Source organism: Pieris brassicae, chromosome 7, assembly GCF_905147105.1.
Source record: "Pieris brassicae chromosome 7, ilPieBrab1.1, whole genome shotgun sequence".
Lineage (NCBI taxonomy): Eukaryota > Metazoa > Arthropoda > Insecta > Lepidoptera > Pieridae > Pieris > Pieris brassicae.
In genome coordinates, this window is record NC_059671.1 from 3,353,679 (window position 1) to 3,366,223 (window position 12,545).

Genomic DNA, 12,545 nt, shown 5'->3' on the forward strand with positions numbered 1-12,545 from the left:
TATATCTATAATATAAAATGTATTACAATTGTAAAATTACAAAGTCGGAACTAGGTAGGGGCAAAAGTGGAAATCAAGAAGGTTGCTAAAAAACCTCTTGATTTCAACTTTTATCCTGAGTCACTGAAGATGTCGCATTACTAAATTATTTGTTACAGAATAATTATTAATATTTTATACTAATAAACAATTTAGATCTAAAAATTGTTTTATAATTTCATAGGCTCCTTTACTCACAGTAAGCCATGACATAGTTAAAAATAGGAAAGTAGGTATCGAATTATTAGAGTGGAACAAAGGGCTCTTTTTTCACGGCATGAAATGCGCAAGTCCAAACAACCCGATTTTACCACGCAAGTCACTAACTTTAGTCGACAATTTTACCCTGTAACACATAGTGCACGGCTCCTGCAAATACCAATCTATATTTTATTCTAACCCAATGTACCATTCTGCAAATATGTCGAGCGAGTGCAAAAAACTCTGTTTTTAAAGTCAATATGTTTTTCATACAAATCAATACGAATGACTTGATTATGTATTTATCGTACATTCTGTTTTAAATATGTAATATAATAATGAAAAGTGAGTGAGAGAAAGAAAATGTTAAATGACGCACAGGAAGAGTTAGCACAATCTTTACCAAGAGCTAATTATCGCATAAATGAAGCAGAAAATGTGAATTCACTTTTAGTAGTAGAACATAAGGTATTCAATTGAACTACATTAGAACTGTTTTGGGACATGGTATCTTAAAAGTTAATATAATTTCAGGGTGATTTGTGGACATGTGCTTTAAGAAAGATCTGTTTGACTGCTCTCTGGCTTCCACTAGGCGCTCTAATATTTTGTTACGCGACAGCTTCCTTATTTCAGGCAGATGACATACATGAAACCCACTGTAGGGTATGTTTAATTTTTTTATATAAGAATCGCCTTCAAATAAAGTACATACTAAAAATAGCCGATCTATATAAAGAGTTCTGTAAGATCATAATAATACATTACGTAATAACATAACAACACATTTGAAATATATTTATATTTCCAATTCAGCTAAGTAGTATCACAGAAGAGCGCGCCTAAAAAACATCCTTTACGTAATTTACCAATTCCAAATTAATATTAAACTATTCAGGTACTACTAATACTGAAGGTTCATATCAGCTCGTATCAAAACCTATTAATCATCTCTTTGCGGTACAGGTTAGTTCAGCAGAGTCGAAGTAGTGAATTAAAGGAGTGAGACTTAGCGCTTAGAAAAAATTTTGACATACGAGAGTCATAGTGCTATTAAGTCTGTTTCTAAATCTTACCCAAAACAACCTCAAGGAGTTAAAGACTGTTCTAATCTTACGCCCTTAAATATTGTAATTTTCCAGGTTTATAACGTAGTACCATCAATAAGTGCAATTACTGGGATCAGCCCTCAAAGGTACGTCTGGAGGATATGCATCGCCTACCACCTAGGACCAAGATTATTGATAGGATCTCTATACTTTAACTACCATAAAGATCGCACTTTGCACATAACGGATGAACAGGTATGAATCGTAACTATGTTCGTTATATTTTTTAAATAACTTTATTCATATAGGTAACCAATAAGGTAAAAACTTGGCGATTGAAAGGAGTGGCGGAAAGTTTCTTGCCAGTTCTTCTTACCCGCTCTACGCCCTTGACATGCGAACTGGTTGTAAATGTAAATTTACAGTCAATTTAATTTGTTTTTCTTGACGTTCATAAGTGTACATGTTTACCTATATGAATAAAGATATTTTGATTTGATTTAACCAAGTACACTAATGAACGTCAAAAGAAAAGATGTTAAATTGATTCTAAATTTACATTTCCTACCAGTTCGTCATGGACGTAAAACGGGCAAGAAGAACTGGCAAGGAACACTCCGTCACTCTTTTTAATCGCCAAGTTTTGAGTCCTACATTTTATTTGAACTGGAGCAAATAAATTTCATGAATAAGGATCATTTAAATAATCAAAAACAGCATAAAGTTTTAACGAAAGTTTTGAATTTATTTAGTGAAAATGCAATAATATTCCTTAGGACTTCATTGTAAACATATACTAAAGAGATACTATTAATAAATTTTCTCATTTATTGAGCCATCGCCATAGCTCATCTAGACTCGTTGTCTGCTAATGATTGAATATAGCAGTGTAGCCTTGTGGAATAAGCGTGTGACTCTCATAGGGATGAGCAAGGGAAGGCAGATGTCGTGGGAAATCCGGAAATCCTGGGATCTTACCAGGATTTCTGTCTATGTGCGCATCTCACATTCGCGCGTACGTTGGAGGAAAACATAGACCTGCCTTAGGCCAAAAACGTTGACGGCGTATGTCTGGCACAGGAGGCTGATTACGTACTGGATTGACTATTGATCATGATTCACATGATTCAAAACCTATCAACCAACCAGAAGGCTTATCATCTACTGTAATAAATGATTAAGATTAATAATATTTATTTATAGATGCGATTGACGGCAACTAAACTGGGAAAAGCTTGCTATTGGCTAAATTTGGTGGAATTGTTTGCTTTGACAGGTGTCACGTATGTCTCTAATAGAGAAAATTATTGTAAGTACCTTTATATATTTTTAAATTATATGAACATTATTTAAATATATATTTTGTCAACTGCAACAAACTTTGCATGTGTTTAATATGTAGATGCCTAAACTATCAACTAGCAAAAGGTTTTCTGTTAATGTTAGAAAAATAAAAAAATATTATAAAATAATTTTATAATATTTTAGTTGACCACACATAAGATATTTGGCCATAAATAAATAAATAACTGAATCAATATTTGCCGGCAAATTATGTGCGTAATTAACATTCGGTAATTCGTACGGAAACCAACATTACAGACCTAAAAATTACGACGTACCTACCAAGCCTCAATTATCCAATGTGAGCTAATCCATAATAACAAATAAATGAATTGCCTGACTGAGAAATGTGTAAACCTAATGTCTCATAAGTAGGTCATCTCATGTCTCATAGGTAACGGTAGGTCGTCTGTATAAAAGAACGATGTATATATATGAAAGAGGTAGAGATGTATTGGAGAATTAAAAAAAAATCAAATAAAACATGAATTTAACTGGGCCTTACAATTTCGCCACCATTTCTACAATGCAGGCAACAAGAATAGTGATTTACTAATTATTTTTCAAATACTGTTTGGAAAAATGCCAAAACCAGCACTAAGAACCTTTTCCAATTAATGTTTATTGAACGCCGTTTCTAGCGCAGGTGGCTTTTAAGTAAAATCAAAAGATTTCCCTGACCTACTAAATACTAATGCCTGAAACTATTGTGGCATTTAAAATGTAAATGCCCGTAGCAGAATGGCAAACAATGGGTAACGCCGCGAACTTTTTCAACTAGCGAAGAAAATATAACTTACTTTAAATATTGTTTCAACTTGTGTATTTATGGTGATAGATGATAACTGAATCGATGTATTCAACCTTTTTAGCTATAATTCTATATTGTCTTTGAATAAAAGTAAAATATTCTAGACATTGTCACATTCAAAATAAGAAGAGTTACGTTTCCAGCCAATTATTTATTTTATCTAAAAAGGAATTGTAGGTACGAGCCAAAGTTGTACATTTGGCTCACTCAGGCTTTCTTAGTTTTATAAGCGTGGTGCTTCGAGTATAGCCAGACGTAGGCTCTTTCTTCACCTCTTACATTACATTCATTCGTTACATTGCAATTAACATTTTATTAATTGGCTTATATTCCATTGTTGTACGCGAGTTGTTAATATAGTGTAAAACTAAAATCCTCTATTATTTAAAGCACTTCGATGACCCAAGAATAGTACAGTAATAAATATTTTTTAACAATTTACAATCTGTTTATATGACTCAAAATGCCTAATTTCATAAAAAGTAATACAATTATTTAAATTTTCAGTCATTCACGAGAAGATCTTCATAATTTTTATGGTGGCTTCTCTATTACATATGTTATGTAGAGCACGAATTGGATGTATCGCAAATGACGTTTTGGAGCCCGTACGGACCAACAAAATTGTGTGGAACCTATTCTTCATTGCAATAGCAGCTACTACAGGATTAATTATATTTTTCTTGAGACATCGCCTTCTGTGTAGACCGCTTGGTAAGACACATTAAGTAATAAAATAAAAGTTCAGTTAAGTACTTAACAATATAATAATATTATACGTTTCATTGGCCTATTGCATTTTGTGAGTTTCCGCTGCAGGTATTGATCATCTTTGTGAGAGGATAGGACTATAGTGGTTCTGTGGTAACAGGTAATACCAGCCTTCCATCGCAGACAGACTATACAAAAACATTACTACATACTATGACTTAACTAAAGTAATAAACTAAAGCATGTCAATATTTGTATGGGTGTGTGTACGTGTGTAAAGGATTTAAATTGATTAGAACATTTAATTTTTTTAAGTGCCTCTCTGATGAGGCCAATCTCTTCTGGCACAGATACTCATTTATATTATTCACGAATCAACAACTAATTAAAAGCATAATTAAGATTAGAATCATTTATATAGCATCCTTTTTCGACGCGATGTTATTATAGTAAGATATCTTTCTGATTTCAGCTTTCACGTGGTTTTCTGTGTGCGAGTACATTTTGGCCACAACGAATATGGTATTCCACGCGATTGTCGTCTTGGACCTGCCTTTTCACGAAGTAAAAGTAGTTTATTCAGAACGCAAGAGCAATTAATTTTGTATAAATTATATTTACTAATATAAGCCCTACTGACTATATTCTGCACGTGTTGAGTGTTACAATACAGCACAATTGTATTATGTTTGTTTAAACAATTAGTATAAAAGTTCAATTACTTTACCGCCTATTTTCGATTAAGCTGTGTATTGTTAAGAACATTTACTTAGGTAACTTTTAATAAGACATACTTATCCACGACACTTTTTGATTTGCACAGACATTTTAATTGTACAATTCGCGGTCGTAATTTAAAATGTCATTGTAAAAGGATTTATTACCTGTGAAGTTTGATCTTTGACAGATTTCAAGGCGCGACCGGCGATTGTTTATTGATATCCGTTTTCGAATACGAAATAATAATTATGCGTAAGTATGAAATATTTTTAGGGTGTTAGGATTATTTTGCGTAAGTAGACATTAAACTTTTGTCTTTACTGGTAGTATTCACAATTCATTTGTAGTAATAAATCAGTACTAAAAATACCCAATACGTTTAAATACGACGTTTTAACACTACACAGAATATATTGTATTGTAAATTATATAAATCATATCTTATATTATATTTACAAACATTATAATAATAATTATATTTCACTTATATGTAATTAATTTTATTAGATTAGTGGAATTTACATTATAAAATATTTTTGTTTTAATAAAAATAAAAAATCATAAAAGATTAATAATTTAAATTTATGTGTGCCTTAATTAAGCACACGCTTAGACACAATTATATCTTATTGTATGTATATGTACCAGATCCATGTTTTTCTATTTTAAATTCAGTAATGCGTAAATGGATGATAAATTTAACACGCGTAAAATGTTGAATATGGATTACTCATGTTAATTAGTATTCTTATGGTTTTTATAAACCTTAGTTTCTATTGCATATTTTATGTAGTTCTTAATAGTATAAATTAATCAACACCCTAAGTCGGTAGTACACAGAATGGCGAGATTTTTTTCTCTAAAATCTTTCTAATTTCTGTGTTTATCTGTATTTAGTCAGATTATTGTTTTAAATTCGGTCGTTGAAAGCTATTGTTATATTAAATTGTCAATAAATTTGTTCAGTTGAATAAGTTATAATTAAGATTTTTATTTATTTCACTTACCTTTACTAATATTTATATTTTAATATTTGCGTCTTCTCATCTACATTCCGGTGTCCGTTTCATTGGTCAATATCAAATCCTGTGATTAAACTAAACAAAAAAATATGCTATGATTACACGTAACTAATAAGTGGAATCAGTATAGTAAGGTTAGCATTTGAAAAGCAATATTTTTTACAGCAAATATCAGATGTTGAGGCTTGCTGTAACTAAAAAAAACAAAGTGAAGTTATCATTAATAATTTGATATATTATATTGATAAAAATACAATAATAATACCAACCATAAAACTATGATATCAGCAACCAGATATTATATAAATACACCTATTTAAATAGGTACATAATATTATTTGAGCGGCTATATTATATTATGTTACGATATATACGCTAATTGCGTAAAGTGCCCTCTAGCGTTGCGTTGCGTCAATAAAGGTTTTTAAATCGCTCGCAAGGTGGCATTGCGTGTTCAATCTGTAGCATTTAGCAATGTTAGACATTTTCTATAATCTATACTATAGTAGACAGCACAGTGAGTGTTTCGTAACAAAGATGGCGGCAAGCGGCAGCTACGCAGGTATATTTTATCAGTGTGTGCGTGTATACGTACACTCAATTTCACGTTTGACCACTCTAAACACGCACACACCCTAATGTTACCGGGTGTTTGCGGGACGAGGGGAGGAACGTCCGTGAAGTTCTGTCAGCATATGCGCAAACGAGGTGCGCATTCGTCGCGTGCGTTGTCGGGATTCTTTGTGCCATTCTTCGCATACCAATAAGAGTATATTCTTTTAAAATACTCCTAAATTGACATCTAATCAAAATTCGCCCCTTCACCTCATCTTCCAACACCATAATAGGTAAGTGAAAAGTACTTTTTATCGCTTTTTCATACAAATAACTGGAGATTTTAGTGATTTTTATTCGGGAATGTCAACAATGTGATCGCGATCCTGCAATATTTTACATAGTTGTCGTGTTTGCTTGAGTTTGACTTCCGGTCGTTGGGGTGTCGGCATTTCGCGATGTAAACATTATCTAGTTTTAGGCATCAAATATTTGGGAAAGCTCTGTAGGACATGAAGTGTGCTCAAGGTGTTTTTGTGTTGTTAATTTTGCTCGAGTGCTTGCTGAGATGGCGCAATTTTCGAAAGACGCGGTATGGTTCGACCGCGATCCACTTCAGTCGCGTTGGTGGCTTTATGTGATTTGACGTATTCCGTGCGCGGTGATGACACTTGTGAGGTTAATTTATGAAATGTCAAACGTTTTAGATGTAATTCGTGAGTGTAATTAACTGCAAACGAATGCAAGTGAAATATATATTGATGCAGTGAATCATTAAGTGATATGGACTGTTATTATTCAAGATTTTATTCAAGGCGTGAGTATTTATCCAAGTTAGCGAAAACAAACAAACAAAATTCCTGAAGTTCCACGAATATTTTTCGGTTTTTACCGCGCGATGTGTGTAATTGTTTTATAGTCATAGTTGATCTATAATAATAATTTTTACTTAATCACAAAAATGCTTCAAATAATTATTGGCGATATGGCAGTATTTAATAAGTATTTAATTTAATTTATTTTTTATTTTTGTAATTCGGTTGAGTGAAATAATATTAGCAAAAATAAAATCTAGATAATATTTTTAACTTAATTTTTGTATTTACTTCCGCCACTTGAAGTTCTTATTTTAATTTTTTATCGCATAAACATTTGCTAGAAAAATAGTTAATATATTTTAAATCGGTTATGTAAGAAACATTAATTTAGAAATTTAAAATATGGTCAATGGATTATCCGTACAAAATAATAAAACAACATCTAATTTCTTTATAATTTAGATTTACATTTCCAAATTAGCTTATATTTATTATGGGTTTTTTAAAAAAATTTTATTGATTTCAATACTCACGTTTAGTTTAATGTGTTTAGGCCTTTTTAATATAATGGCGTCGGATAACCTATATCGTAATTTAGACAGATTTTGCTTTATTAATGTATAACACATACATAAAAGCCGGTAAGGCGACATAAATAAATACTTTTTATTAATAAAATTCAAATTTTATATTCAGAAGGGTTTTAGCGGGAAACTATGTATCTTTAGTATACTTACGTACCTATCCGTCGGACTCACGAATGACTGCCAAGAGTTATTTTGGTGAATATGGTTGATGTTTTTATTGGGCGTCGCGACGCTCAAGACTCGAGTCAAGCAATAAGACGTGTAAACTGCTGACACTCCATGCCTTCTAATGGATGATCTAAAACGATTTATCACGGTGAAGAGAAAATTGAGCGTAATCAAACTTTATTGCTTCTAGACGCACCTCAACATCTTTTCTGTTTTATTTGAAATAATATTACGGTTTTACAAGAAAATGCGTGATAGGAAAAAACATGAGCTGTGTAAATGTTTTAATTAAACGACTCCAAAAAAACTTTAGTGGGTTATCAATTCGACGTTCAACGATTTTGTGTATCAAAACTTGTATTGTACAAATATTTTTGCCCGCTTATTATAAAAGTAATTCTCTGTATCAAAAGTAAAATTTAGTGTAAACTATTTAAGAATCAAGACAAGCGTATAATAAAACTCCATTACGGTTTTGACATAATAAAGTTATTAAGATAAGCATTTCCTATGGCTTTAAGTTTTTTAGCAAGGGCCACTCAAATATAATCTGCTCAATATGACTCTTATTTAGAAATGTTAACTCAAACCGCAACAATTAGAAAAATCTTACATCTAAGTACATTATTTGGTACAATCATATTTTTGACTCGTTCATCAATCTTTTCAGCCTAATAGTTCATATAATCGCTAATACAAAAATATTTTATTAATTCAAATTAGTTATCATAATAAACCGAACTAATTGCAGCTTAATACAATTGAATATTTATAATCAAATTAAGTTAGAGTTTCCCTATGATCAATAGCTACATGTTAGTAATGGCATTCCTAGAAAATCCCTAATCTTAATGTGACGTTCCCAGCCACGCACCGAACGCATTAAGGGTCCCGTAAAATTGCAACATTCGTTTCAATTATGTAAGGTTTAAAAATAATACCGTGAAATGCATTAATTATTTACTATTTGATTTGGAGGTAATCCATTTTTATTATTATCTGTAACTTTTTTAACATTGTTTAACCGGTATACGAATGAGAATGTAATCGTTTTTGATCTTCGTATAATAAAGATATTATCTTAATATCATTGACGATATCGAAGGCATAAATTGCTAGCGAACGCATACATTACGGCGTGCGATTTGGCGATTGCGCAACTTTAATACCTAAAAATCTTATTGACAAATGATATATATAGTATAAAGAATGAACTACTTAGAATGTATCTATAATTTTGTCGTATAATCTTTTAATTATTAAGTTATTAAAATTTCGTAACACGTTAATAAATTAACACTTGCAATATACTGACAGTGTTTTTGTAGCAATAAAAATCAATTACGTAAGTATTATCTGTGCTATATTTATAAAAAAAATCTTATGCTTAAAAATATAGTGTATATTTTTAATACACAAGACACTTTCTTTCATTTAATACTAAGACACTAGTCTGGAATCATGTTGCTGTGTCTGTCCAGTAGCCTCGCTCTATTCTCGGATTACTATTTGTGGATTAATCCCGCGTTGAGAGTGCCGCTGTTCATATATTAGTTAGAAGAACCTTTAGTTCACTTGTAAAATTGTTTCTTAATTAAGAAACAATAAGACCAAACATATTTTTATAGAAAAAATATTTAGTAATAGCAATAGTTAGTAGAGTGAAACAATATCAACGCAAGTTTGAATAAATAATTTTCATTTATACATTTTTGATTCTACTATGTGCTTTGTAGTTCCTACTGCTTGCTCCTATTTCACCGCGCCTTGCTGATAATAGTGAAACGGGTTTCGGTTTTAAGATTTATTCATATTTTAATTACACTATATAACTGCCTTAACGTGTGATGAAGAGTATGATGTAATGGTTGCAAATATTTGTTTAACAAATCCTTAGAGATTTTTTAGAGTGTAGGACCGTTAATCGCCAGAACTGGCAGTAAATGTAAATTTTGAGGATTTTTTTTAATATCATAATTGTTATCAAAATATCGCAAATAAATTTAAAAAATAACATTTCCGTTAGATTATTAATAAGATCCCTGTGATACCTGTAACGGGTTAGCCAAGAGATAATATAGTGATAATTACATATAGTGAAAGCAATTTAAATATCATTCTTATATTCGGTTTATATATTTAAAATTATTATTATGTACATTGGAATAGTCATATTACATTAACCTACTAACAATTTTTTCTACATAAAAGAAAATAACATATTTAACTGTCACAAGTATATAAGTAGTTCTGGTGCAGAACTGAGGAAACGGTTAAGCAGATCATAAGCGGAATCGGTGACTGCTGGCGAAGGACAGTTGAGCTCAAATCAGACAGCAGGGCACGCTACCGTTATGTGAAATATTATAATTTCATTAAATATATTTACGTTAAATAGAAATACATATATACATTTACACATAACTCAGCCTTTTGCTATCTTTTCTCGGTATACGATTGCACGTGTTCAAATCACTTGTTATTGATATATATGTTTTTTAATCTTAAATCCAATCCATAACAAAATATTGAAGGTTCACTTAGAGATATGTTTAGTAATCAATTACTAGCTTTAAAATACATATAATAATATGTAATACGAGTATAGACAGCTTAAATATAGTTTTATACTTGCAATCATGTCAAATTTTTACAAACCGGCCCATAATTATTAAAAAAAATACAGGCCGGCCACTTTTTTTTCATTTAATAGGAGGCAAATGGGCAGGAGGCTCATCTGATGTTAAGTAATAGCGCCGACCATGGATAGTCACATTCCCAGTAGGCTCGCAAGTGCTTTGCCGGCCTTTTAAGAATTGGTACGCTCTTTTCCTGAAAGGACCCTAAGTCGGATTGGTTCGAAATTACTTCAGTATGCAGCTGGTTCCACATAGTGATGGTGCCTTTTATGTCTGTTCAGTAGGCGCGTCTCGCCTGTCATATGATAGGACATATAAAAATGTGTTTATTAAAGTCGCCTTAACGATAAATATGCTTACGGTAACTAAATCTTATTTTTTAATGTAATGGAAACTATTTGTTCTAAATCCTCCAAAAAGTTGTTAAACGCCTTTAAAATTATTAATCTTTTTATTAATACTAATTATAATTATATTTATGAACTATGACTGCGCATGAACATTTTTAGGAATCAAAACCTGCCTAAGTAAGTGGAAAGATCTTATTTGTTCAATCTTCGTTACTTTACAGATAAGAACAGGTATTATAAATGATTAGCGATCACATCCAGACAACCCTAATAAGGAAACCAATTAATGCAAGAAGTGCATAACTGAATTAACAAATAACAATTAAAAAAATTACAACCACTAAACCAAAATCGAAAATATTAAAAAAAAAAACAAATGTTTATCATAAGGTTCTTTAAGCACAATTATAAATGCAATAAAAGAATTATAAATACATGAATTGCAAAAGTCATTTTTATCGTACGGAATCGGAGAGCCTACTCCACTTTATATATAAACCAGCGGTTTCGACTGACATAAAAATAGACAAATAATCTAATAATGTAATCTTTATTTTTTGACTCCACTTGAACACGAAAAAAAAATCATCAAAATCAGTCCAGCCGTTTTTATATATCTGCTTTGCTGTAGGTAAATGTAAGTTCATTGAAATCGATCCAGCCGTTTAAGAGGAGTGTACACGTACAGTAGAATGTATAAAGATTATAAAGCCACGTGTCGCTGGTTATACCAGGAACACTTGATCAACATTTTAATATCCCCATATTTTTTTCAACCATTGAAACAAAGGTCGAAGAGAATTTAGTAAAAATGTTCACGATTGAGTTAACATTGCAACTTCAGGTACAATATAGAGCCGGGTTCACTTGATAAACTATCGTTATAGTTGGAATTGTTCTTTGCGATTTAATTAAACTCGTTATTTGGTTTTATTTTTGCCCTGGGCTTTGTCCGTTCTGTAAGCCAGCCTTTTGTCTTGTGCAGTCAATTTCTAACTTCCATTGTTAAATACGCTGAGCCTTCCCGCGTTTTTTCGTTTCTGACAGTTGTTTTTTTTTATTATTAAAGTCTTGCCCGTGATTGATTTGGTGTTTGCTTCAGTTTCTGATGAAAAAAGTTTTTTTTTAATGCTAATGAAAATATCCTTAGTTACATACAGTACATGTTTCTTTACCGGAAGGTCTGATACAAGATGCTGCTCTAATAGGTATGATATTTGCAATTACTATATTTAACAATCCTCCCCAGGGTCAAAAGTGCAACTGATTATGTTAATATGGTATAAAAGTTATTAGTGTATTTAAATTATTATAATACAGGCCACCCATTAATTTGCATTGATTATCTTAATTTTCCTTTGTATGAAGAATGTTGAATCCGTATAATGCAATACATCTGAGATAATCACATAAAATTACCCTAAATAATTCATAAACTACTCATCTATAGGTGCAATCATAATCATATTATCGAACGTTAAATATGTTAGGCTGTATGAGGTATTATTTATCTGTTGTATATAGGAATTAT

General features: G+C 31.4%; 2 protein-coding genes across 5 annotated transcripts in view; both read left to right on the plus strand.

Annotated features, from left to right (window-relative positions):
• Positions 1-384: 384 nt before the first annotated feature.
• LOC123712393 (post-GPI attachment to proteins factor 2-like) lies at positions 385-5,273 on the plus strand. The gene is made up of 6 exons (XM_045665452.1): positions 385-708; positions 775-906; positions 1,383-1,544; positions 2,493-2,598; positions 3,952-4,158; positions 4,628-5,273. The coding sequence occupies exons 1-6, from the start codon at positions 604-606 to the stop codon at positions 4,753-4,755; spliced, it is 840 nt and encodes a 279-aa protein (XP_045521408.1). The 5' UTR covers positions 385-603; the 3' UTR covers positions 4,756-5,273.
• A 1,244-nt stretch (positions 5,274-6,517) lies between these two features.
• The window catches only part of LOC123712392 (transcriptional enhancer factor TEF-1), a 77,555-nt gene continuing 71,527 nt past the window's right edge, over positions 6,518-12,545 (plus strand). For 2 of the 4 annotated variants that reach the window (XM_045665447.1, XM_045665448.1), the window contains exon 1: positions 7,055-7,269. Coding sequence is in view for 1 of the 4 variants with exons in the window: in XM_045665448.1 (XP_045521404.1) it covers positions 7,236-7,269 (34 nt within the window). In the remaining 3 variants the exon portion in view is untranslated. Of the gene's footprint in view, positions 6,746-7,054; positions 7,270-12,545 lie in introns of those variants that run through there. The other 2 variants (XM_045665451.1, XM_045665450.1) reach the window with 2 other exon arrangements.

What these genes read in the sequence shown, in the direction of transcription:
- LOC123712393 (XM_045665452.1), top strand. Translation starts at nt 604, where the DNA reads ATGTTAAATGACGCACAGGAAGAGTTAGCACAATCTTTACCAAGAGCT. An exon ending in TACATGAAACCCACTGTAGG is followed by an intron (nt 907 to 1,382) that starts GTATGTTTAATT and finishes GTAATTTTCCAG; the next exon opens with GTTTATAACGTAGTACCATC. An exon ending in CCTTCTGTGTAGACCGCTTG is followed by an intron (nt 4,159 to 4,627) that starts GTAAGACACATT and finishes TTCTGATTTCAG; the next exon opens with CTTTCACGTGGTTTTCTGTG.